We start from the raw sequence: 26,683 nt of genomic DNA on the forward strand, positions 1-26,683 counted from the left end.
TTCTGACACCTCCTCCCAGTCTTCTCCCTTTTCTCCCTCAGACCACTCATCACCAGTTCCCTAGCTCTGAGCCTTCTTCCCCTGGGGGTTCATGTGGAGGTTCCCAGCTGGTGCCTTCCATCACTCCTCTGCATCCAGCCAGTCCATGACAACCCTTTTTGTGCTGGCAAGCGGAGATGGAGTTCTACACACAATCACCATTCCAAGCAAGTTTCAGTTTGATTTATGCCTGTGACAATTTTCCATAGTAGCTGACTGTAGAACCTGAGATTGGCGCCTTTAGGGGGAACCAAGGAATGGTATTTGGGACTGCTTGAAAACAATAAATTTTCTCTCGTATTTTGTGGAGAATTGTGGACCATGCATGTCTGTTCTTGTAACTTGCATTTTCTAATTGTGTACATCTTGAAACAAGACCCGCCTGGCCAGTCCAATGACCACAAAGACGCAGAGGATGCCAGTGGTATTTGATGGGCTAGAGTTGGAATAAAATTTTCCATTTTCAGCTCAATTCCAGCATAATCCAAATTCTCTCTTTATGAACAAATAACTATCAGTGTTTTAGTGCCTTGGCAATTAATTGGATGAAATGTGACAGCAGAGACTTGCTTCATGTACTGACCATTTGCCTCTGACCGCTAAGTATAGTATTTCAGAGTACTATCAATCTAATTAATTGAAAGGCTGAACAGCACCCTGTAGACACCTTTGGCCTTCTTTATGAAGTAGACAACCTGGAGCCCTTACTACAAAATGGCACATTTATTTTGTAGCAGCAGCAGCATGCATGCCTCCTGTTTTGATTCATGTTGGTTCCCACTCTTGAGCTCCCCTGGAAACTCCACTTTATTAATGCCATAAATCTCCATATACAGAGCAACCTATTTATTACCACAGAATGCAACTGTCTCTCAACACCATGAAATGTTGATTTCCTCTATGTTCAGACTGAAGCTATAAATTCACCTCCATCATTATAAAGATCGGGCTAGGTTTACTGTTATGTCTTCTAGGGTGTCCTCCTATATTGGTCCTCGAGTTATGAGGGATTCATATGATCTCCAGCAAACTAACACTGACAATAGGAATCATTGAAGGCATCATGAGCTTTAGATAGATTTCCTGAACCAGGGTTGTGGGGACCTCTAGATATCATTCCTCTTTGTCAGTGACGTTCTTTTCACCACCACTGGTGCTGAGGACCACACAGGTAGGGGAAAGGAAGGAAGCATGAGAATTTCAGGCTTGGCCTTAAGGGAAGTCATTGCATTAGAAGATTTATCTGTCTGATAGATTTGTATTCTGATACTTCAACTCTTTGTGTTCCCAGGTCAGCAAACAATAAAAACAACAACAGTAAAAATCTAAAAAATACAATAATTAATTACAATAAAAACAACCGAAAAAAATCTCTACAACAAATATAAATCCTGCTGCTCTGTTTTTTGTTTTTGTTTAGGTTGTTTTTAACTGACAGAGATGATAAAAGTAGCAAATCCCAGAAAGAATGAAGACATTTTAACTGGGCATCTAAAAGACATCAGCATAAGTACCAGCAGGTTAGCTGGGGAAAGTATTCCAAAGGCAGAGGCCGCCACTGAAAAGGCATTGTCTCTCTATTTTTCTGTTTCTCTTTATCTCATAGCAATTAGTCACCTTAGGAGAGTTACAGGGATCGAGCTAGATGTGATGTTAAATATGTATTTGCATTTAAAATCCATATTTTTAAATAAAAATGCAGTTAGAAACTGTGTGTAAAGGATAATTATTTAGATCACAGTAGGTAGGGAGTAGTTACAGCTTTCCTCCCCAGCTGTAATCCTGAAAAAGTTGGGGGGGGGTTGAAGCTACAATTTGGATTGGGTACAAATCACCCAGTGGCACTGGTGGGATTTGCTCCTGAGGCAAGTAGCAGCTTTAGAGATGCAAATTTTGTCAGAACTGAAGCATTGAGAGGGGTGGGTTAAACTCCCCTTCTTATCTGCTGCTGTCCTGGTATCAGCCCTTGCTGCCTACTCCAGCAGGTGCTGGTTGCCTTTTAAAGTATGTATGCTAAATGCAAGGATCCATTGAGGGGTCACGTCTCATTTGATCATTGGATGGAGATCTCAGTGACTGGGTGAATCGCAGAGTTCGTCCCCGTGATACTTGAGCAATCAAAACACCCATAAGACTGGATATTTTGATAGCAAAGTTGTTATTTTATGTATTTGGCAAGAAACTGATTAATATATGCTATAAGGAAGCAAATTCAAATTGAACGTTTTAGAAACAGTTAAAACAAAAAACTTTTGTTAGCTTAAATGGTATCTTTATTACTAAAGAACGTACAAAATAGCAACTGTTGTTAGCTGTTGGATAATTTTGAAGCTCAGTGAGCTGTACAGATTCATACTAATCTTCTTGCTTCAATCCAGACTTTTCCCTAGCCATCTAGCCTTCCATTAACAAGTGTAGCCTAAGGTGGGGAACTTATAGCCATCCAAATGTTAATAGACTCCATCTCCCATTATCCCTTGGCAATGCTGGCTGAGACTGATGGGAGTTGGAGTCCCATAAAGGATTTTAAAATACTTGAAAGTTGAGGCAAAGGCATATTTTAAACTAAATTCTTTCAACGTCCATTGTTGTTTTTTGTAAGTTATGCTCATGGTCACATGACCAAAGAATCCATCATATTTTGCCTTTCCAGAATTTTTGAAATCCCTGTAGTAGGAAACCCTGCAAGAAATTACAGAAATGAGAGGCTTCATCCATCAAGGAGCAGAAGCATCTATACTCATCAACATGGCATTGTCTAGGGAAGAGTAGGATGTTTTCTATGTTTTGACAAGAGCAGATGTGAGCATAGGCACACAACATTACAAGGGCCTTGGGGCTTCAGACTGAACCTCCAGGTGTTACTAGGGCTTTGGGGATAACCAAATAAATGTTCTCTTTCACAGCAAAGACACAACTAAATGCATCTGTTTTTAAAAAAGGAAAAGACATGATCATGTATATTTTAAAACATTTGTTTTTTCTCCCTATTCTGCATCATATAACCTCTCAGTCATCTTCCAACAGGTAACCTTGACTATTTCCTTTTACCGTATTTTTTGCTCTATAAGACTCACTTTTTCCCTCCTAAAAAGTAAGGGGAAATGTGTGTGCATCTTATGGAGCGAATGCAGGCTGCGCAGCTATCCCAGAAGCCAGACCAGCAAGAGGGATTACTGCTTTCACTGTGCAGCGATCCCTCTTGCTGTTCTGGCTTCTGAGATTCAGAATATATTTTTTTCTTGTTTTTCTCCTCCAAAAACTAGGTGCATCTTGTGGTCTGGTGCGTCTTATAGAGCGAAAAATATGGTAAGTTCTTTTAAATTTGTTGGCTTCAGAATCACGCAGGCTTGTATATTTACTCAGAAGTCAGTCCCGTTCAATGTGGCTTACTCACTAGTAAATGCATTTAGGAATGCATTCTGCTTTTACCATGCCAAATCTCTAATTTTTTGCCCATGAGGGGCATCCCAGTCACCATTCATATACAGCATCCAGTGTGTTGGCTGGGGCTGATGGGCGTTATAGTCCAAAGCATATGGAAGGCATCAGGTTAGAAAGGGCTTATAAACACACAACCGGAGAAAGTTTCTTCCACTATTATTTCCTGTGATATTTCTGTGAAAAGTGGGCCATTTTCAGGGTCATAAAAAACATTTGCTTTGTACTTTCACTAGCATACAGGACAGGGAGAACAATATGTACTGAAAATAATAATTACAAACTTTGGTTCAATAAAAGCACACTCAAATCCACCCTCTATGTTGCAGGATCAGAAAATGCTACTGGCAGTAGAAAATGAGTATATTCAAAGGTATCTAGCAATGAAAGAGGATCTATATAAATTGATATAGAAAACAGTTTCAACACAATCACTTAACTCAATGTTAAAGTCAAGAAGACTGCAACTAGCTGTCAAAAGTATTTCTAAATTATATTTTGTCACTTTCTGGACAGGGCACTTGGTTCCCCTCTTTAATTTAAAGATAAGAGAAAATCTTCAGGTTTGATTTTTTTTTTAAAGGGTTTGCAGCTTACTGTAATCGGATCTTGTTTGGAATTATTGCCGATGTCAAGACTTCCAACTTTGTAAATAAATATAGTGGTTTAATCCATATATACAAGATAGGGCTATTGCCTCTTATTTGTTTTTTGAGCAGTGCAGTGGTGTCTTCCTCATTATCATCTGAAGCCTTGCATGCAATGGACATATCAAGTTGTGTGCACTTCCACTGGCTCTATGCACCGGGGGGGGGGGGGTCTGGTGCCAACTGAGTCTAGTGGGGTAGAAGGCAGATAAGCCAACAGTAGGTGGAGTGTTAGGGGAGGGGTAGTACCTCTGCTGGGGGACATGTCGTGCTGCTTCTGGGGTAGTTTGTCCATCTTTGGTCCTCACGCTGTACTCAGCTCTCACCGTGTGCTCCCAGAAGCTGTCAGTATGTGACAATGGCCACACCCCAGGAAATAGTTTTGACTGGCTGGCTAAACCAGGTGAGGACAGCTGATGGGTCTCAAACCCTTGGTGAGTTAAGGACTTCCCCTGCATGCAAAGACAGGACCCAGCAGATTGAGCGGACTAGACCAATAGTGGATCCAATGGTCAAGAAGGCAGTTTCTGCACATGTTGTAGAGGGACGTGAGGGGCAGATGAGGCTCATCAACCTGGGAAGGTAGCCTATCTAGGAGAAGGAAAACTCTAATCCTAAATCTCCTCTGCCTTGTGGGATATTTTAGGGAAAATAAAAGGCTAAGGAATAACCCTACACAAATCTGGGGTAGAATCCCTAAGATGGTTGGCTGGTGCCTTGTACACCTCCTTCTGGCAACTCCTGCAGCCCAGCTGGTGCCAAATGTATTGCTCTGCTTCCTTTTGGACCACATCAACAAAGCTGAGAGAGGAGTCTTGTTGTCTGGGGAGCCCAGGACCTCCATACACACTGCCCAGGCTTGCCACCTAGGCAGGTCACTTCAGTGCTCCTAACTCAGTGGTTTGACTTCACCCCCAGAGGTGTACTCCATTGTCTCTGGTCATATCCAACAAGCCTCTTCTTGTAAATGCCCATGGTATTTGGTTTTTCTTTTGCAGTATTCACAGCCATCTAAAAAAATGCAGTGTTCTCCTGTCCTTCCCCACCCCAATGTCCAAATTGGAAAGGAGATATTCTTTGGCAGTATATTAGAAATCATAACTATAGCACCATATGAGGGGGCGGGGAACCTAATAGCCTAGCCAAAATCTTCTCCTACTCAAATAGGGCTTTACTTTCTACAGCTGTGTGTAGGCTATTGCTGAGTAAGACATAATGATGACCGCTGCATTTGCCTACACACCATCACTGAGCATTCTCTATCAAATTTGTTGTAAGTAAAGTATTTAAGGATATCTTGAGCTTGAAAGCTGCTATATAACGTGAAACTCTATTATTCTCTCCTGATAGCATATCAAGCATAACACCATTTCCATGCAGTTTAAGAAGCAATTTAAAAATCCCAAGACAGTGTTCTGTGCACTAAGATTTCATAGGCGTCTCTCCTCCTGCTACAAACCACATCAAATTAGAAGCTAGTGGTTGAATTCATATTGCCAAAGAGAACATCCATGGAATGACAGGGCATTTGCATTAAAATTGCTTTGGAAAGTAACTAAACTACATACTGATTGAAAACATATATTCATTCCCACACCTTGAAATTCCCAAACAGTAGTCAGTTGAGTTCAGAAGCTTTAGCACTGCATGTTTACAAGGCAACTTCCAGCTGTTTAGAGCATCTCTAGATGCTGGATAAATCCTATCATGACAGATGTATCATTTTATCCATCATCTAACCAATTCTTCTACAAAACCTGCATGGCAGTAAACCTCACTGAAATCAACAGGATTGCATGGTGTGGATTGTAGTCACAGTGTTCTAAACTGCTCATTCTGAAGTGGGAAGAAAGCTTTATATTCTTGCAAATAATATTATCGTTTTACATACTTCTGCTTTACATTGCCGTCACAATGGTAAAGTGGGCTTATGTCATCTTTGCCAGTATAAACAGTGGAGTAATGAGTAGGTGTTAGGGAAAAAATTATTTTATCTCTGCATGGCACTAGTTAAATTGTTGCTGGAATAATACATTCTGTATTAGCAAGCACAGTTTGAAAAAGAATGTTGGAATATGGGGCTGAGAAAAGAAAACAGTTGCATGAATAAAATGTTGAAGGGGGAAGAAGGCTTGTGCTGAGAGAATGAAGGAGCTTGGTATTTTTAAATGCTGTTAAATATTGTTAAGTGAGGTTACTGGGTAATGCTGAAAAACATAGGCAGGTGCCTTTTACTGTTAGTGCATCTTGCACAGTCTTTTTCACACTGACTGGAAGTGGTTTTTCAGGGTTCCAGAAAGTGGCCTTTGCCAGCATTCCCTGGAAATGCTAGGTATTAAAGTTGGAATTTTCTGTGTGTGAACCATGTGCTTGTCCAGCAAATACTGGACTGGGAATGTTATGCTTGCTGTTAAACAAGGAATTCACCCAGGATAGGCTTAAGAGCTCTGTAGTGGGAAGAAAGACCTGCTTCCCATCATCCAATATCAACTGCAATGCGCTTCATGTAGAATGCTGCAGTCACATGGATGTAGTCATGCTACTGTGAATAGGATATGCCCAGGCAAGCATTCTGTAAGTGGTTAAGAGCCTGAGCTACAAACTAGGTTAATTCTCACCTCAGCTATAAACTCACTTGGTGAGAGATCCAGCATGCACATGAAGCTCCTGAGCCTGCACAATCTAGGGAAAGCATCCTGAAACACTGCCATCAATGTGAGGGACATGTTCACTGAGAGATCTCGGGGTACACTGGACCCACCCTTTGATCAAACTGACAAAAACTTTACAGTGGTACCTCAGGTTACATATGCTTCAGGTTACATACGCTTCAGGTTACAGACTCCGCTATCCCAGAAATAGTGCTTCAGGTTAAGAACTTTGCTTCAGGATGAGAAAAGAAATCGTGTTCTGGTGGCATGGTGGCAGCAGGAGGCCCCATTAGCTAAAGTGGTGCTTCAGATTAAGAACAGTTTCAGGTTAAGTACAGACCTCCGGAACGAATTAAGTACTTAACCTGAGGTACCACTGTATTGCAAGCTTACATAGGGAGCAGTGTTTTATTTCTTTTCATTGATAAGTTGTTGAAATGAAAATATTGAGCGTCTCCAAGTCAGAATCTTCACAAATGATTGTGCAGTTTAAATTTCCAACAGCTGAATGAAATTAAAGATCTGATAGCCAAACAACTTTTATCTGACATTCATTTACTGTGCTGGACAGCTCAATCACTGCTGTGCTCAAGGATTTATGAAGGAAATCTTAATTATTGTCTGTAAATGTAAGAAACAAGCTTACCACATAAAACATTCCTGAGGAGTGATGAGATTGATATAAATTCCACAATAATGTCAGTGTCTCGTGAGTAATGCCCCCTATTCCAGGCAACACTTTGTAACATTATAATGAAGCTACCCACAATATCGTTGCAGCAAAACATACTTTTTGTCTTCATAAAAACAGTCCACCTTCTAAATCTGTCTGAACATTACCAGACCCATCGCCAGGGGTGAGCACCATAGGGCTCCCAGGACGACCCACTGCTTGAACCACACAGGCCCTGTGGTCCTTTCAGCACTAGACAAAAGAAAACTAACAGCCATCCATCAGAGCAAAGAAGAGCATTCTGAATCAGGCCAAAGTCTCGTCTAGTCCAGCTTCCTGTTTTTTCACTGTGGCAACCAGATGCCTATGGGAAGCCTGACAGCAAGACCTGACAGCAACAGTGCTGGAGCCCAGGAGGTCATGGGCACTGCCTGTCACTTTAATTCCCCCATTATGACTCCGGGAATTAATGTAGCATTGCCCCAGAGGCATTGTGGGGGAATTAAAATGGCAGGTGCTATCAGCAGCACTTGCTAGCTAGACCACCTTTTCGCTACTGTGCCTTCTGTTGCCTACCTTGAGGGATGTTTACCATCATGAAGGGGCCCCATCAAGTCTCCAGTTAGAAATATCAATGCCTTTATTTATCACTATTGATGCAGCATTTGAACAAGAATTACAACATACCCGTGCCTTTCTGTATTTTCAATACAGAAAATGTCATCGTTTTTAAAAAATCAAACACTTTAATAGTTTACATCACTGTTTACTCTGTGTTCTGGACTTTAGCCAAAGCAAGTAAGGTCACCCCATTGTATTGAATATGAGTCTAGGAATGATAATCCCACTGTATCCACCCACTGCCCCCCGTGGGAAAACTACCATGGAAAAAGAAGTGCAAAAACCACACTGATGGAAGCAGAAAACTTTTCCTGCTTGGGCAGCAGAGCAAAGAACACTTTAAAAATGTTTCAGACACAGCACAAATACTTCTTCTGCTCTGTATCCACAGGTCAGACAATACATCCAGCAGTTACTTGATGCTTATAACTTGACAGGAAAAGGTGTGTGCAGTGTATTTCATGCATCATAATGTACACAATTCTTCCTCTCTCTGTAAGAGGCCCTATGTTTTTTGTCCAGTTCTCCTTACATGCGGATCTTTCTCAGATCCCTGAAGGTTTTTCCATTCTGAGGCAGCATTTTTCAGGTTCATTCCTCCTCCAGTATTCCCACACAGTGAGAAAACAACACGTCACAACCAAGACTTTGTTTTGTAACAGAGCAAAGGTTTTCTTTATAAAGTGAATCTCATAATAATGTACAAACATGACTCCCAGAATTCTGACAAGAAAAAGGGGTACAAGGAAGGTTTCTGTCTTTGGTGGATATTGCTGAGCTGGTTTTGTTTCCAGTCTTTGCTTACAGTGAAGCATTTTGCTCCTAAGGGACCAGGCTCTCTTCAGCAAACTTTCAGGGGGCATGTGGACAGATGTGTAATGTTGTCTTTCTTGCCTACTGTCATTTTGAATTGTGATTTTGCATTGAAAGGAAACTTCCCCCTCCCCACAGTGAGGGTGCTGGGGTTTGGGGGGGGGGACTGTGTACCCACTGCCAAACATCTCCTTGCATAGTGAAAAGGGAACTCCACAAAAATTCAACACAGCCTATTGTACTTCATTTCCACTTTTCTTGGGAATACTTCATTCCTACTCAATTTAGAGATCTTTAAATTTGAGACTCCCTGTTTAGTTTTGTAATCTTTTCAGTGAAAGGTGCCCATGTCCTTATAAACCAAGCACACATTGTCCCGGAAATACTGTCGGCAAATTGCATTTGTTGCTCTGCCCCACCAACAGGGATCTATATGAGAACAATAAAACATGAAAACAATAAACCCAGGTTCCAGGTGTGCATACTTCTTCTTCTTTGTTTCCCAGTTCAAGAGTATTTTAATGCAGCAAACAAATGAGCAAAAGAGAAGAATGGTTGGGTGCAATGAATGTTCTATTGTGTACCACATTTAATAATAATAAAAAAATGATTCGTCACTTTCAGTACTTTGGTTATGTTTTCAGATAATAAGCCACCCACGCAAGCTGCCATATTAATTGAATTGCCCTTATAAACAAAGCACTGTCATGGGGAGTGCCTTTCAAGAGGAGAAAGGCTTTCTCCCCCAACATAAACCTGACAGAACAGTATAATTACTGAAGCTAAACTAATATCCATATCTGCTCGGCTTCTGTGTTAAAAGATAAGAGCAAACCAGAGATTAGGGAATGAGATCCCAAAAGGAAAGCTGGTTAACAGGAAGGAAAAAAAACCTAGACCCTTCTGAAAAGGTTTTGCTGTTTTTAAAGATGCAGGCAGTGCCATTTTTTTCTCCTGACTCACAAAATGGTCTGGAGACACCTGGTGTAATTCAAAGTGGTTCTGGCCCTGCAAGCTTCCTGCATAGGAAACATGATGTTAGTGGAGAGGGGAATTAAAAAAGCAGTATCCGTATCATACATTTAAATCCATTTTATTCCACTTTTTGACTTTCAGGCCAACAAATCCTGGGAACTGTATTTATCGCAGAGGTACTGCTCCAAACACCCAAAAAAAAATTAAAGTTCCCATGGTTCTTGAAAGGGGTAGGAGGAGCCATGACTGTGAAAGTGATATAAAAGTAATTTAAATATATGGAATGGATGTGGAAATAGAGCATGGTACAAGTGTAATAAATAAATGTAAAAAGGTAGATGACAGAGTAAAATACACCACTGCCTTAGACCACACTTCAAAAACGATTTGCTATCCCCCAAGAATTCTGAGAGCTGTCGTTTCTTAACGGTGCTGAGACCTGTTAAGAGACCCCTATTCCCCTCCCAGAGCTACAAATTCCAGAGAATTTGACCATCAATTCCTCTTCACAGGGAACTCTAGGAATTCGAGAATAGGAGTCTCCTTAGCAGTGGAAGACAGAAGTGCCTGGCATGCTCTGGTCCATGGGGTCACGAAGAGTCAGACACGACTAAACGACTAAACAACAACAACTCTCAGCACTCTTTAGAAACTGCAGCTCCCAGGATTTGGGGGGTGAGAGCCAGGAGGCCTCAAAAAGGTGTCAAGGTGCTTTAAATATAAGGTGTGAATGTGGCCTTACTTCCATTCACTGTGACAAAGATTATTTAGGAAAGGGCATAGTTCTTTTTTAGCATGTAAAAAGCCCACATTTAGTGCTTGGCATCTCCAGGCAGGCCAAGGCATGTCCGCTGTTATGGAGAGAGTTATGTTGCCGGTTAGTGCAGATGATACTGAGGTAGATGGACCAAGGGTCTGACTCAGTATACGGCAGCTTCCGGTATGCATATATTATTTTTTATTATTTTGTTTCTTTCTCTAGGAGAAGCTCGAGAGAGAGAGGGAGAGAGAGAGAGATGGCCAAATTGACAGAGTCAATGAGTGAGTACAAATAGGAAGTTCAACTTCTTGGCTTTTTCTGCCTATTATTATTATTATTATTATTATTATTATTATTATTATTTAGAAAAGATTCCTTCCTGTAGGCAGTCTTCATCCAGGTTCTACTTCACTCTCACTTCCATTAAATGAATCATGCCTCCCCTCACAACGGCTGGCGTCCTGCTCTCGGTTATTTGTGTGCTGTGACTAAATTCTAAAATGATAAAAAGTTCTGGAGTTCAAAGATATGTGGGAGTCACATCTCCCTCATCCAAAATGGAGGCAGACCGGCTGTAGCTACAAAATAGTTAGCAGTGAAGTCACTCTGACACATTCACAGAATACCTACCAGTATCTGTACTGGGGATGCAACATTGTGCAATCTAATATGATGGGATTCCCCTTCCTCTCCTCACCAAGCAGTCTCTGTGCACCCCATATCTTCTCAGGAGGGGGTGCACAGGGATTTCAGGGGGAGTCCTGCTTCTTCAAGTGGAAGTCCATTGTGCAATTGGGACACCACAATTAGATATTATCACTGTAATGAATCTGCAATACCAGAACAAAGCAGTCACAATACATGTTCTGGGGCTTCTTCTTTTTTCTGGGACCTGGTTCAAATTCACTATAAATGACTTTGGTTTATGTAATTTTTTTATTACTTTAATGCATGTGTCATTCTAAGGATGGGGGAGAAATTCCATTCAAGTCTCATTTGAAGGCAAACCTATCAAATTCACACTTGCTGAAGCAGTATGTGAACTGAAACACATCTAACTTTCAAGATTCACACCTACCTGAATTTTGTTGTTCAGTTCTCCAACCAAGCAGTATTTACAAAAATGCATAATTAGGGAGAGGAGTGCATAAAAGTGATTATATTGGTGTAAATTACACAAAAATGCATTATATTAGGGGAGGGTGCTTGGAAAAATGTGTACTTTAGTTAAAACGGCATATTAAAATGTGTTTGAGAAATTCACACTAAAGGATGCTGATTATTTTCATAAGGATTTTTCGCAAATTGCTGCAAAGTGTAGAGAACTGAGAAACAAAGAGAGCTGAAATTGACAGATTATTCCAACCCTTTTCACCACACTGCAGTGAAAACAGAGCTGTTAGCGTCACAGACAAAAAAAAAAAGATGTTTCACAGTTGCTGGATGCCTTAGTGAGAACTTCTTTTTTGTCTTCATTCCATCCTGAAAATTTCAAGATGACTGATAGAACTCACAGAGCTGTGTGTCTCTATTGTATGAAACAAGAAGAGCAAAATCTCAAATGAGGAGTGTTTTGAATTAAGTTAAAGCCAATTTGCAATGACAGGGGATGTGTGAAAGAACTATGGAATGACTGAAGCTAGACAAGCATTCATATTATTCATATCAGCAAGGTGCTGCTTCAAAGATAGCAACACAGGCAAAAAGAGGGAAACAGATCCCAAAGACAGGACTTAACAAAGGTTTTTTGCTTTTCTTTGCAAGGCAAGAGCAGTCCTAAAACCACTTAAGCCATTGAAGCTGCACAGAAGTTAATGCAGCTCCACTGATGCACACAGTCTCAGAATCACTCTCTAAATTGTGGCATTTAGAAGGTAATTCAGTTGAAACATTAGCTTTTGCCTGAACACGTTGAGCTCTTGCTTTCAGCATGTTATGTTCAAGCTGTTAACTTCTCTTTGGAACTGAGCTAGAACACAGAGTGATTTTTAACAATCATTTTTACTCCTTGCAAAAAGCACCCTCCCCCTCTTGAAGATTCCCCCCCCAAAAAAAGGCTGTAAAGAGTGGGGAGAAAAGTAGTCACAGCATGGCAGCCCTTCCCCACAATCAGAGTGAAGCAAAGCTGCTCCTTTATTCTGAATTGACTTGGCAACGTCACCATGCAACAAATCTGACAAGCTAAGTCTATGTGGTGCCACAGCAAACTTTCATGCAATATTCTGAATGTATTACAATTTTGCCAACTTTATTACTTTTACAGAGACATCGAAAATATTGGATTTTTGTCACAGAAGATAAATGAAGCAAGACAAATGATATGGTACCTTGGTGAAAGTTTCAGGGAGGAATGATTTTGAAAGAAGCCTTTTTGATATGCAGAACAGCTGCTCACTGTGGATTAGTGCAGAAGTATAATGATTATGCAAGCTCTGACTCGGAGATAATATGAGCTGAAAGATACTCGTGAATTGATAGCAGCAAAAATTTTCCTCATAAGAACTGGTGACTAAAGAGCAGTTTTCCCACTGCACTTTAAATACATATAGAAAACTTGTCTGCATGATTTAATACTTCTGGCAAGAACAAACAAGCATCACTGCAATTTATTACAGATTTTATAAAAATGATAAACCATATTCACTTTAATAACCTGAATTGGAATAACACATCACAAGATTCTACCTTGCTATGTTGCTTCTGTCATGCCAGTTCAAGTTAGGAGTATATTCGGCTGGTTGGCATGTTTCAGTGCTAAGAGTGATATTGAAAGCATATCAAGATGATTAAAACGGCAGCTGATGAGTTGGCTGCAGAGCTACTTGTGCTTAGATTCATTTATTTTACCATGGTCTTAGCATGATTAAGTCTAGATCCAACCCAATGTGTATATTTGAATTCTATCCGAATAACATTTTCATGTCATGTGACCAGAGGAGAACTTCTCACTGAAAGGGACGGAGTATGAAGTCATTCACATTTTCTAACGTAACTCATGCCTAGATAATGCCCATGACTAATTGAGAAAAATCAAGGGTTGGATCCAGTGCTGCTCAAATGGTGTTCCACTCCCATGATGCAATTTCCCCTTCCTCTCTGCCCACATTCCCCCAAAATCTTCTCCAGTCCCCTAACTCTCTGAAATACATCTTGAGGTGACGCAGGGGAGAGCAGAGGAGAAGAAAATTCTGTTGTAAAAGTGGGAATCTGTTGTGTCAGCAGGATGGCAGTGTTGGATACAAACCCAACTTTATACATAGAATCAAATATAAGAGTTGATGGAAAGCAAATTGAAATCAGGAGTCTTATCTTGAATTTTATGACAAGCAGATACCAATATGGACAACATTGTGCCTCCAGGTGTTATTGGTACAACTGCCATAATTCCTGACCATTGGCTATGCTAGCTGGGCCAACACAAAACTAGATGTGATTCACCCAGCCTAATTATCTCTGCCTGGCTGTTGTTGTTGTTGTTGTTTGCTTGGATATATAGATAGACAGATATTGATATATTTAAGATATTTTAAAAATCTCTTTAACTTTTCATAATCCAAACTGGTGACAGAAGATCATTGAAATCTTGACAGATTGATTTAAATTTACTGTTTTCTGGTTATGAAATGATAACAGCAACAGCAACAACAATTTAAATCTCACCCTTCCTCCCAAAAAGCCCAAATAAGTGTGATAATTTAAATTATTGGTTTGATAATTCAGGCAGAAGAATGACTTTGCTAGCAAGTGATATATGCAGAATTTATGCAACCCAAGTTTCAAATTCAAAGGAAGCAGCTATTAAAATAGCTGATGTGATGGAAGCACAAGTCTCAATTAAGCACAGTTTAATTCTCCCCCCCCCCCCCCGCCCCTTGAATTACTGTATTATTTATTGGATTTTTTTTTTGGAAGGTCAGAATGTCATTCTAATGGGGCAAAGTTTTGCAATGTGGTCAAATCTTTATATATATATATAAATCACATTTTGGTGGCTAAAAACCTTGTGTAAAGATTACAGTTTTAAATTAAGCCAGTATCCCGTGTTACTATAGAAACCCCCATTTATGACATGTTTGCAGGCAAAAAGTCAAACGATGCATTTTAATGAGGGAATCGGGAGAACATTCCTTCTATGGAGAAATTTATTTTTTAAAAAACAACACAGAATTTCTTAATGATCTGGGAAAGGCAACCTAATTAATAGTCCTGTAAAACTGACATTAAATGCTGAAATGACATGTGCCATGTTAATTTTAAACAGTAGTCTCCACCTTGCAGATTATGTCTTAGGTACTGCAGGAGGTTGATGGATTGAGAAACATGTTTCCATGGAGATATATGCTGCTTTGCTGGTATTCCCTACAGAAAGTAAAGGGTTTCTTTGCCTTCTCAGTTAGACAAATTAGCTATATATAGCAAGAGATGTTAGAAAACTGAAAACAGCAGTCTGCTGGGGTGGGGGGGAGTGGTAAACTAGCATTTATGAGTCAAAAGAAGCACCACGTAACAGACTTGTTCAGGAGGATGGAGCAAGGAAAGAAGTATATATCATTTATTTATAAGCCATTTCTTCCTTCTTGAATGAAGAACAGCAGCAGAGGAAAGGCAGCTTTGCCTAAGAGAGCATTGCAGCTGCCAGCGGTTTATTCTGCATGAGCTGGTTTATAGCTGGAAGCAACGCTAACAGCTAAAAACTTCTCAAGTGGGTAAAGAAACAATGGAATGGCCTGGGGAGCAGAATTATCCATGTAAATCACAGCTTAAGTTAGAAATGCAAGCACGGCCTCCGCTCCGCCCCGCCCCGCCCCGCCCCCCTCATCCTGGAATTTTTGTTTCCAGCATTCTATGAACAATGGGTTGCAATCCTAAACCAACTTACTAGGAAATCTCTTCATGAACACAGTGGGGCTTATTCCTGAGCATTTGTTGGTTTTACTCGTTTATTACATTTATACCCCCCCCTTTTTTTTATTTTGTCCAAGAAGCTCGAGGTGGCATACATATTTCTCTTCCTCTCCATCTTATCCTCACAACAACCCTGTGAGGTAGCTCAGGCTGAGAGGCAGTGCCTGGCCCAAGGTCACCCAGTGAGTTTCATGGCTAAGTGGGGATTTGAACTCGGATCTCTCCTAGTCTGACACTCTAACCACTACGCCACAGTGGCTGCTAGTTGCAACTAAGTCCCATGACTAATTCATGGCTAAGATGCCCCAATGATTTCAAAGGGACCTGACTTAGACTGAATTCAACATAGCACCACCCCAGCATCCTTTTTAGTGTGCACCAGCAGGGGATGCTTAGCACTGCCTGGGAATTAAAAGAAAACCCCTATAATTGTGTTTTTAAATGGATAATGCAATGTGTGTGCACCATTCCCAAGACTTTGTGTTGTGGGGGGAGATGGGCTTTAAATGTATGGTGTGTACACAGTCTTAGAAACATGAGAAAGAAAAGGCCTTATACCAAATCAGACTGTCAATCTCTTGAGCTCAGTATTCTCTGGATTGGACTGGCAGCACCTCTCAGGTCAGTTGGTTAGAGCATGGTGCTGATAACGCCAAGGTTGCAGGTTCGATTCCTGTCTTCGTACAGACGCATATTCCTCCACTGCAGGCGGTTGGTTTAGATGACCCTTGTGGGCCCTTCCAACACTACAATTCTCTGTTTCTATGATTCTGCAGGGTCTCAGACAAAGGCCTTTCCTAGTGCTTTCTGGAGATGTCAGCAGTTGAACCACAGACCTTATGCACAAAAAGCATGTGCTGTACAACTGAGCGAAAAGAGTGAGGGAGAAACTGTGAGGCTGCCTCCTTAGTGAGTATTTCAGGTCAGCAATAGTCACTGTAGGAGAAGCAATGGAGATTAGTAGGAGGGATAAAGGTACCATGAGTCTCCATTGCTCACTCTCAACCAAAGGAAAGAATGCAAATAACAATGACACAGATTTTTTGCCTAGACTCTTCTTATGTCCAGGTGCAACAGGTAACATACATTCAAAATGTCCCGTTGTTTTATATAGTCTCTTATTGTTTCAAACATTAAAAAATATTCCTACATTTCCTTGTAGAAAGTAATGTTCTGCTCAGAGGGAAGATCACAAAATGAGGTTACCACACACACACACACACTTTTCAGTAAGGCACTTTTGAAGAAACCCTTAAATTTGGCTGTTTCCAAAGAGATAGACAGAGCCGAAATCCAAATGTACACAATAAGGGGGAAAGCACTGCATCTGCATAAAAATAGCAGCAGTTTGCATAATGTGACATGTTGGCATCATCTTGGCACAGAATTTAAGCTTTCTCGAGGCAGAGAACTACCAGCCCTTGTGTCGGGTTGTGGAAGTGGGAATTATGAGGTCTGCCAGTTGAACAAATACTTGATCAGGGAAATCATCATCAATTATTTGATCAGGAGCTGTTCCAGAGGAGTAAATTGGCTGAAAGCAAAGGTTTTACAGCAATAGCAGTAGATTGGGGGGGGGGGGGAGAGAGAGAGAGAGACAACTGAGGGATTTAAGGTCGGGCTTTTTTCTGATAAGAAAATGTTTGAGTATTTAACTGTGCCATGAACCCATCTGGGACCCAGCACTTTAAAAACAGGCACGCCAAATTGCAAGACACCACTGAGAAAAATCACAGCATCTCCATTCCCAGATTCAGCTGTTAGGCAGCGTGCTATATTAGGCTCTGTCCGTTTGGTAAAGGAGACATATCAGTATGTCCCCACAGTGTCACTTCCCAGGAAAGAGTCAAAAGAAAATAAAAATATCACCAGCACGAATCTGGATATGATGTGTGATTTCCCCCCCCCCAAAAAAAAAACCCAATGAGCATCCTCCACGAATGATCAGCAGGTGGTAGGAAAGATTGCATTTCTTTAAAGCAAAGGAGTTCTAAAACCAGCTCAGATGTTTTGGTGCCTATGGATTCTTGCAATGCCACTTTGGAGCAGTAGTGCCGGGGCTGGTGAGCTGGCAGTGGCACCTTGCCTAAACATCTGTGCAACAGTCCTGTGTGTCATGAATCCTGGCAGCCCAGCTTGTGACTGCCTGCTGGAACCTGAAGGAAGAGATGCCCGCAACTCCAGCAGCATTGGCAGAAGCAGCCATCTCACCCACCAGGCATCAGATGGCAGCTTCCCACACTCACCCCAGATAAAATGTGCGCGCGCCACTCATTCCCCCAGTTACGAACCAAGTAAGAGTGACAAAATTTGTTTGCAAATTTCACCAGCCTCTCCAGTTAATTGATGGCTCAAGAAGCGCTCATGCAGCAGGCATCCACAGTGTAGAAACGAAAGAAGGACCGCCATCCTGATGTCTTTTCCCCGATACAAGCCCAGAGAAAGTTATTAGAAGGGTGACCTTTATTGAACTCTCATAATTAGGAATCAATTTTGAGTTCTTGCCTATTTGGGATCATTAGAATTTGTAATCTGTCATGTAGATTGTTCTTTGGATGTGAAGTATTGACTGGCTAGATAAAGAGAATAGACAGAAGTGTGGGCAGTTCCCGCTTCAAAATCATTGTTCGTGGGCAGTAGCCACTTTCCAATTGTTTCAATGTTTAATTTATCTTCCTTATAAAATCCAGAAAGCTAATCTTTGGCAGAGGCGATAAAATGCGTGAACCATTTATTTTCTGTGTAAAAGTATCTGGAAACAAAGGGAGGGAGATGCATGTATTTGTGTTTGGTGTGTTCCTAAGATTTCTTGTGCTGGTTATAGGTTTTAGTAGGGAAATAAGAGTGTGTTTAAGAGCTCAGCGAAATGGGCAGTTTCGTGGGCAGAGAAGAAATAAACTGGCTGGGCACAATAAACCTGTTTGTAAATAGTCTGTTAAGAACCCATACATTTAAGAGTTCCTGTTGTATCCTTCCAATAGGGATTGTATTATGCTTCCTATCCTAGGAAGTGAGTTTAGGATGGGGCACACCACAACACCACAAACCATATTAGTTTAGTGTTGATTTTAAATAATCTTTTTGAGCTACCAACATACTTGGTGCTATGTATGCCATGCTGAGCTGCATGCATTGAGAAAATAAAAAAAAGGCCTTAGTTACAGCCTGGGGGCCAACCAGCTAACTACAGTGTGCAGAGCAGTTTCCCCAAAGCTTGTTGTCTAGAACCCCTCTAGGTATATGCTTGCTGACCCTCTCAAAGGACACAAAAGAATGTTGCAAGCCTTAGTGATCAGGTTTTACATAATTCCTCTCCCTATATATATCTACTAGTTCCTGCCTACATTGTGTTTTCAATTCTGAGCTTTTGGGCAAGAGCAGTATTGCACAAAACCTCAATATTTATTTAAAAAAAAACTTTTAAGAATGAAAAGGCTGATATACGTACAGCAAATATGCCTCCAGCATGCAGGAGTTAGTGGAAACTGACACACCGTCATCATTTGGGCCACCAAAAACAAAATGTACAGGTTGTGCTCAGGCAAAGAGCAAACAGGAGGGTATGTGGCAATAGAGAACACTGATTGAGAACATATATATATATATATATATATATATATATATATATACACACATACCACTTAAAATATGTTAAAATCTCTCAGCAGTTTAAATTAAAATAATAAGAAATAGAATAACATTTAATCAGTGCTTTTTCCTGGGGGGATGCAGGGGTATGCATACCAACATTTTGTGAATCTAAGTTTAGTCTCATTGAGGGGCAGTATTTCATTATGAGTAGGAGAATGAGAGTAACCCTAAACTTTTTTTGGGGGGGGGACTGCATTTAAAATACTTTCCTAAATATTTGATAAAAATGAAGAAGAAATAAAATGGACAAAAAAGGAAGAGTTGGCATCCAGAACAGCTTGGGTAAACATAGAAGTGTTAAAGAGGTGTAATTACTGTTTCCATGTCCTGAATTACCCGAGGGAGGACATTCCAGAGTCTGGGTGCTATAACTGAGAAGGCCCACCTCTGGGTTGTCACCAAGTGACAGTGAAGAACCACCCACCAAAACATTGTGTGACACTTGCCCACACTTGCACGGCCTGCAATTTGAAATTGGGTTTATTTTCCTTATTGGATTAGAACATGAACTTCTGGATTAAATGGGGGTGGGGGGTTTGGACTGGCATTTTGATGAGGTAGATAATATGTGGACACAACAAAAAGCATAAACACATGAGTAGCAGAGAATCCACAATAAAGCTGAGCATGGACAAGCCCTAAATGTTTCAAATAAAGCCCCCACTGTGATGCATCCTTCCATTGCCTAGAAGTAGACACCAGTGCCAGAGCTGACAGATCTCACCTAGCCAAAGCACTAAAGGAACACCCATTAACTTGCCCAGTCCAGGGACTCCAGCCATTTGCCATGCTAAATGTGTTGCCTGCCCTGCTCTTCAAAAGAAAGTTGGTTCATCATCCTGGCTTGTACTTACCGACGGCTTTTGCCTCTCATGCATCCACTGATTCCTGTGACCCCTGACTTGCCTTATGTACCAATCTGATTTAAAAATAAAAGTCTTGGGGGGAACCGAAATTGGGAGTTCCAGTTCATCATTTGCTGGGGGGAGCCAGGGCAGGAGAAGAAAAACTGGATCTACCGGTATTTTTACATAATCTTCCATATCACACTTAAAAAGAATAAGACTAGTTCTAATCACTTCTGGGCTTTTTTAAAAAAAACAAAAACACAAGAAAAAAGAATTCAGGGACAACATGTTTAATATGACATTTTGGGACTTCAATAGCACTGATATTCTAGAAAGACTAAAGTGATACAACTTTCATCTAGAGAAAAGCAATTCAAAGCCTATAATGCATATTTGATTTTCTTTTTAACTCTGTAGCATTTTTGACAATATTGAATATCCACCCAAACTATCTATGGGGCCTAGTAGGATCATTTCAGCTGTAATGTGGCATGTTATTTGATGCTGCTGTGATGAGCATTTGATCTGTCCAGTCTAGTAACTGCTGGTGGGGTGGAGGTAAAGAGCTGCTGTTCCAACACTGGTGTTTCTACAGCTTCCCTGAATGGGGCTGGAGTGGCACAGGGTGCTGGCAAGGTCAGGCCTGCATGAACACAGCAGTGGAAGTGCCAGATTGGCTCCACGCATGTGCTCACGCAGCCCCAATTTCGCCATTGCCCTAACCCCAGCCACATGTTCACTTGCAAAACTGCTTGCAGGTTGCAACCAAATGACCAAATCCTGTGTGCATTTGCTTAAAAGCTAATTTAGGAACCTTGCTTCCCAAAAATGTGCTTTGGATCAAGGGATTGCTGCCTTCGGATCAGTTTCCACTGTTGTCCCATGCTGAATCTAATTTTGAATTTTCTCTTTATTCTTCCCGTGATGCTCTTTGTTCTAGTGTGACACACACAAAACAGTACAGGAGTAATTAAGGGGAACGAGTTATAAGAATTGGAGGGGGGGAGAGTAGGCTGGAATGCCATTTTTCACATGTAAATTTCCCCTGGATAAAGGCTCCAGCCTGATTCTTGAAATGGGAGTCTTATTCATGAGCTTGCATCCTAGCAAATGCCCTCATGCTGCTATTTCAAGTGGACAAGACAGCAGAGGCCACGATGTGTCTGACAATGCCTGTGCAGGTGACACAAGTAATACTGCTGCAAAATTAATGTGTCGTTGATATGATATTGAACTAGAACTTGGAGATAGAACATTCACCATAGGACCAGGTGCAGATTGTACTAGCATGTCAGTGAATCCTAAACCTAGCTGTATTTACAGTGCAATCCTGCGCACGTTTACTCACAAGAAATGGGGTCAACAGAGCCTGCTCCCAAGCCAGCGTGCACAGGATTGTAGCTTTGACTTTGTGCCCTTCTGTTTAAACAAGAGTCCTCTTGTGGTGGCTAACTGAATCGATTTCAAAATGTAATATTTGACTGCTGCCACATCAATATAAGAAGCTGCTCAGAGAGAACATGGCATTAGTGACACCAAAGACAGACAAGTTTGCCTCCAAGGTCATGCCATGTGCATTTCTTTCTGTATACTTTTTAAAGAGCAGCTAAATTACTTCCTGAGAGTTTTTCTAGTGTTCTGCCTTGGTCTATCATTAGCCATTAGGCTTGGCTGCCTACTTTAAACAAAGTATTTGTCATAGAAGCTTAGTGGCTCTAGCCTCTCAAGAAAAAGAATGTAACATGACATTCCTTGCTAACTTTTATAATACCAAGACATTGCTGTCACGGCGCATATAACAGAGGACAGGTTTTTCATAAGGAGAGGTTATCTGTGGTGCAGTGGAGAGCGAATGTGGGGAAGCAACTCTTGAGAAAGCAGGAATGATGATGTGAACTGTTGACACAACTGGGTAATTGACGGACTTTTATTGCTCCGGCTAGTCAATGAGGTACTCATCTTTTTCCATTCTTTGTAATAGATGGGCATAGAGAATAAGGGGAATGAGCAGAGGTTGGATACATCTTTCCTTTTCTTTGATTGCATTCCAATCTCAGATTAGCTGTTTAAACTGTAACTTTTTTGCAAGGTTTTTTTTTTCCATTTTGTTTTGTTTTTGCATTCCCAATGATAAACTAAAGAGGTTGCATTTTAACTGGCGAGGAACCTTTTGTTAAAAGTTGCACCTATGCAATCAGAAGAACGTAGCAACAAGTTCAAAGGACCTTATTCCCAAGAAATATGGATAGCACTGCAGTCATACAATCCTAGTCAACTATGCATAGATAGTTGGTCTATGCATAAACTGGTCATTCTGCTATGTGCCGCTTCTATTCGTGGTGTGTAATAATAATAATAATAATAATAATAATATCTTTATTGTCATTGCCCCCTCTCAGGGACAACGAAATTACTTGGCTGCTCCATCCACCCAGATAGGGCACTCCACTTAAAATCAGAACAACTATAAAAACACTAATTAAAACAATATAATATAATACAGCAAGGAAGATTAGATGACTTCAAAGTCCAGGTTTCCCATTCAGGGCCGAGATCGCTCTGGAGAAGAAGCTGTTCTTGAGACGGCTCGTTCTTGTCATCATCGTCCTGTATCTCCGTCCCGACGGCAGGAGCTCGAAGAGACAGTGACCAGGATGCGATGGATCTTTTACTATGTCCAGTGCCTTCCTATGGCACCTTGTGGCATAAATCTGCTCTAAGGTGGAGAGTGGGCAGCCAACAATGCTCTCTGCTGCCTTAACAACTCTGCACAACACCATCCTGTCCTGGGTAGTACAGCTTCCGTACCACACACATAAGCCATAAGTGAGCACGCTCTCAATGGCACAGTGATAGAAGGCAAGCAGCAGTTTCTGCGGAAGATGGTTTTTCCTTAGGATTCTTAAAAAGTACAGTCTCTGCTGCGCCTTCTCTGTGCGTGTGTTTCGGGGGGGCGGGGGGAAGGAGAGGTGTCGATACAGCTGCTTGCATTTTTGGACTCCTCTTAGAGTGTAGCTATAGGGCTGTCATGATAAGCTACTGGGAACTTTAAAACACACGCACACACCTCTACAACACTGTAAGTTATATAACAAGCGGAAAAGGAGATCACAGTTCAGTGAGAATCTTTGAGAGGTATGTCAAGTAAAGCACCATACATTTTGACGGGATATATTTTGCAATCAGACATGTTTGTTATATACCCATGGCACCTTCAACTTGGGTAATTTGGACAAAGTAACTGCTTTTGGTTTGCTGGGAAATCTGGTTCATCCTGTGGGGGAGGGTGAAATATTTCAATAAAGTCAAATATTCCAGATGACAGGAAGTTAAAATTCTGGCAGTGTGAGCACATGAACTAATCTGGGCTCCATGTGAGCTGCTGTGTTCCCTTTGGCAGTGCAAGTGCCTAAGAGCATTAAAGGTAATACATTGTTGCAACTGACGTCCAAGCCTGCAGGAGCATTTGTTTAATTAGGCAGGAGAATGAGCAAAGCCAGAGAGATAGAGGCTGCTCTCTTAGATGGCTTGCCTGCTGGGTTTTGATATTTAGAATTGATTTTTCTCCTTTAATGAAAAGTTAAGCATTTTGTGAAAGGGGGAGAGCAGGGAGGGGAGGAAATTATATCCCCTCTCCCCTTGATTCCACAGCAGGCCATCAGTGGGCAGAGTGCTTCATATGCTTAGGAGGAAGCATTCATAGGCTGGTTCCTTCAGGAATTGCCTGCTTCTACATGCATCTCGTTGTATAATCTGAATGTAGATATGTGCCTTACAAAACTTAATAGCGGAACTAGGTCCATTGTGGTGCTGAATATTCTACATAACATGTAGCTGGTTAAGCACAGTTATTCAAGATCATATCTACCTAGAGAAAAGTCCCTCTGCGACTGCCTCTGTAGGGTTAGGTGCAGACCAAGGAATGTGCAAATTCCAGAGGTGAAGAATATGGTTCTGCATACAATGTAGCATTGCTTGTTTCTGTGTTTTTTATATCCAAGTGTTTTATCGTCTAATAAGACTTATTAATTGATTGTTCAATTATCTTCCACGGAGAGGACACAAGGAACTTATGGAGAGATAGGCAGTCATACACACCTGCCAAACTCCATTTCAACTACAGGAAAAGCAACTGATGTATTTGACTGTGCTGGGATCAGTTCGTGCCTAAACGTTTTTCTAAATATACTCACACCCTTATTCCCCTTTGCTGGGGTGAAAATTACTATAGGGAACATTGTTCTAAGGTTCAACAATGCATATAAGCCAGTGGTTCCCAATTAGCTAAGTACTGTGGACCCCTATGTTTTTCAAAAGCCAACCCACAGACCCCCTACTTCGGAAAATTCTAATAGTTTCTATGGTCGTTTTTGTTATGTGAATGGTGTTGCAGGCCCCCTGGGTGAGTTATGTGGGTCCCCTGAGGTCTGCTGTCCACCAGTTGGGAACCACTGAATTGTAATCAAACACAATTGTCCCTCCTTATAAGAAAAGGCAGAATAGAGAATTGGGAGAATTGGAACAGAGAAATGCTGGGAGAAAACAGGTCCTTTCATCCTATCCCTGTCTACCAATTTCCTGCTGCAGCTCCCTTCCCTCAGATGGTGCTTTTTAAATTTTTGCGAGATTCCAGGCTCACTTGTGGAACCCAGCAGTGAGGGGACCAGCTTGAGACATGCGGCACAGGTGGAGGGTTGGGAAAAGGGTCGAGCATCTCTCTGCTTCCCACTGCCCCCTCCCACTGCTGCTACCCCTTTGGAGAAGGGTCTGTCTCAGGGCTTTGCCATGTGTAGTCTATATAACATGTACTTCAGACTTGCCCTTCAACAAGCACATATTGCAGCACAGGCTTAACCCTGGAAAGATGCATCTGGAAAGAAAACGAATCACCCTCCCTCTGGTGGAGTCTTCTTTCTGCGTAGCCTTTGAAATTAAACATATACATCATGTTGTGTTAGTGGTTCTGAAACACAAGGCATTAGTAGAACGGCTTTATTTGAATAAATTGCTACCTTGCCTTCCTTCCTCACTCCCCTCATTATACTCTTCCCTGAGACCAATGACTCTCTAATTTCATTGGTCATGGATGATGGAGTAGGGCAACCGTTCTGCTAATTTTCCGAGCGTAAGAATACTACTTGTATTCCTTTTAAGTTTCAGAAGTTCGCTGTGTGGCTGCTTCTGTGCAGTTCCAGACACATAATGGATTGATAAATAAATTGGCTTTAGCTTATTTGCCGTAGTGTTAAATTAGGCCAAATATGCTTAGCAAAAGTACCCATGAAAATGGACTTGCAGGATGTTCAAGGTTTGCTTTCTAATTGGAGGCTCAGTAATCCACATGTCTGGCCACCACAGGAGACCCTCTTGCTCCAGGCTGATACATTCCCACATGGCAATTAATATTTACACAGACACATGTAGAGAAATCAAGAGGCTATGAGATGGAACACTTATTTAATTTCCATAGTTTGAGAGGCTATGGAAAATGAGTCCTGTATTCTGTTCATACAATTCAAAATTACTCTGTTCGTTTATACACCATACATATGCACAAATTACTATTCTGAATTCTATGGCTGAAACTAATCATGAAATTGTAGTTCAGTTTATTATGTTAAATGCATCTACTTTGAAAACCATTATATAGCCTATTATTTTACAGAGCAACAAACGTAGCCTCCGGATATTACACTATGTATTTATTTTGCTACCACAAAGCATCTTATAAAAAATGGGTTTGGAATGTGCTCTCACATCTCAGTTGCCTTCTGGTGTTTTCGGTTTTTAGATGGAGTATTTCGTTAAAATCTCATTTCTCACATACTTTTATGGCTGCTGTACTAAGAGTTAAAATAAAAAAAGTCTGATTTGGTATAAAATTAAGGGTCCAATCCAACAGCATTTTTTAACATGTAAAAAGGCAACTATTTTTTATCCTTCTTCTCATGTCAAGAACATGTAAAGTTCTAGATGCTTTAATAGAAACAAAGAGCAAATGAATCAGAACTTGACTACACATTGCACTCATTCTGAGAACTGGCAACTTTGTAGTAAATTCTCAGAAACTATCGAAGCATCTCTTTACTGGCTGCAGCCAGCAAAAAATTTGCAAGGATCTTAGCAAACAGTCTGCTAACTATATCCGAGGCTACTCTTCCTGAAACTCAAAATGGTTTTCGACCTTCTAGGGGGACAGTGGACATGATTTTCACTGCTTGACAGCTTCAAGAAAAATGCAGAGAGCAAAACCAACCCCTGTATATGGCGTTTATTGACCTGCATAAGGCCTTTGACACTGTAAATCGTAATGCCCTGTGGACTGTCCTTCTGAAAATTGACTGCCCAGATAAAGTTGTCAACATCCTTCAGTCCTCCATGATAATATGTCAACAACAATTGCAGATAACAATGGCTCTCAAAGTGAACCATTCACAGTGGGATCAGGTGTTAAACAGGGTTGTGTTATCGCCCCAACTCTTTTTATTATCTTCATTGCCATGATCCTACACATTGTCAAAGGGAAACTCCCCACTAGAGTAACAATCATGTATGGAACAGATGGAAAGCTCTTTAATCTGAGTAGGATGAAAGCAATGATTAGGGTTACCATGAATTCCGCCATAGAGCTTCAGTATGCTGATGACAATGTAATGTGT

At 41.1% G+C, this 26,683-nt stretch overlaps 1 protein-coding gene across 3 annotated transcripts in view; it reads left to right on the forward strand.

The window, feature by feature from the left end:
• Positions 1-26,683, forward strand: part of KCNJ6 (potassium inwardly rectifying channel subfamily J member 6) — a 103,637-nt gene that overhangs the window by 31,235 nt on the left and 45,719 nt on the right. Inside the window, exon 2 of one of the 3 annotated variants that reach the window (XM_083734794.1) lies at positions 10,843-10,901. The exons of 1 other annotated variant lie outside the window; for it this stretch is intronic. In XM_083734794.1, the coding sequence (XP_083590920.1) occupies positions 10,877-10,901 (25 nt within the window). In that variant the 5' untranslated portion in view covers positions 10,843-10,876. Of the gene's footprint in view, positions 1-10,842; positions 10,906-26,683 lie in introns of those variants that run through there. One more of the 3 variants, XM_083734796.1, reaches the window with a different exon arrangement.

The sequence above is a fragment of the Podarcis gaigeae genome, assembly GCF_964106915.1.
Source record: "Podarcis gaigeae genome assembly, chromosome: 4".
NCBI lineage: Eukaryota > Metazoa > Chordata > Lepidosauria > Squamata > Lacertidae > Podarcis > Podarcis gaigeae.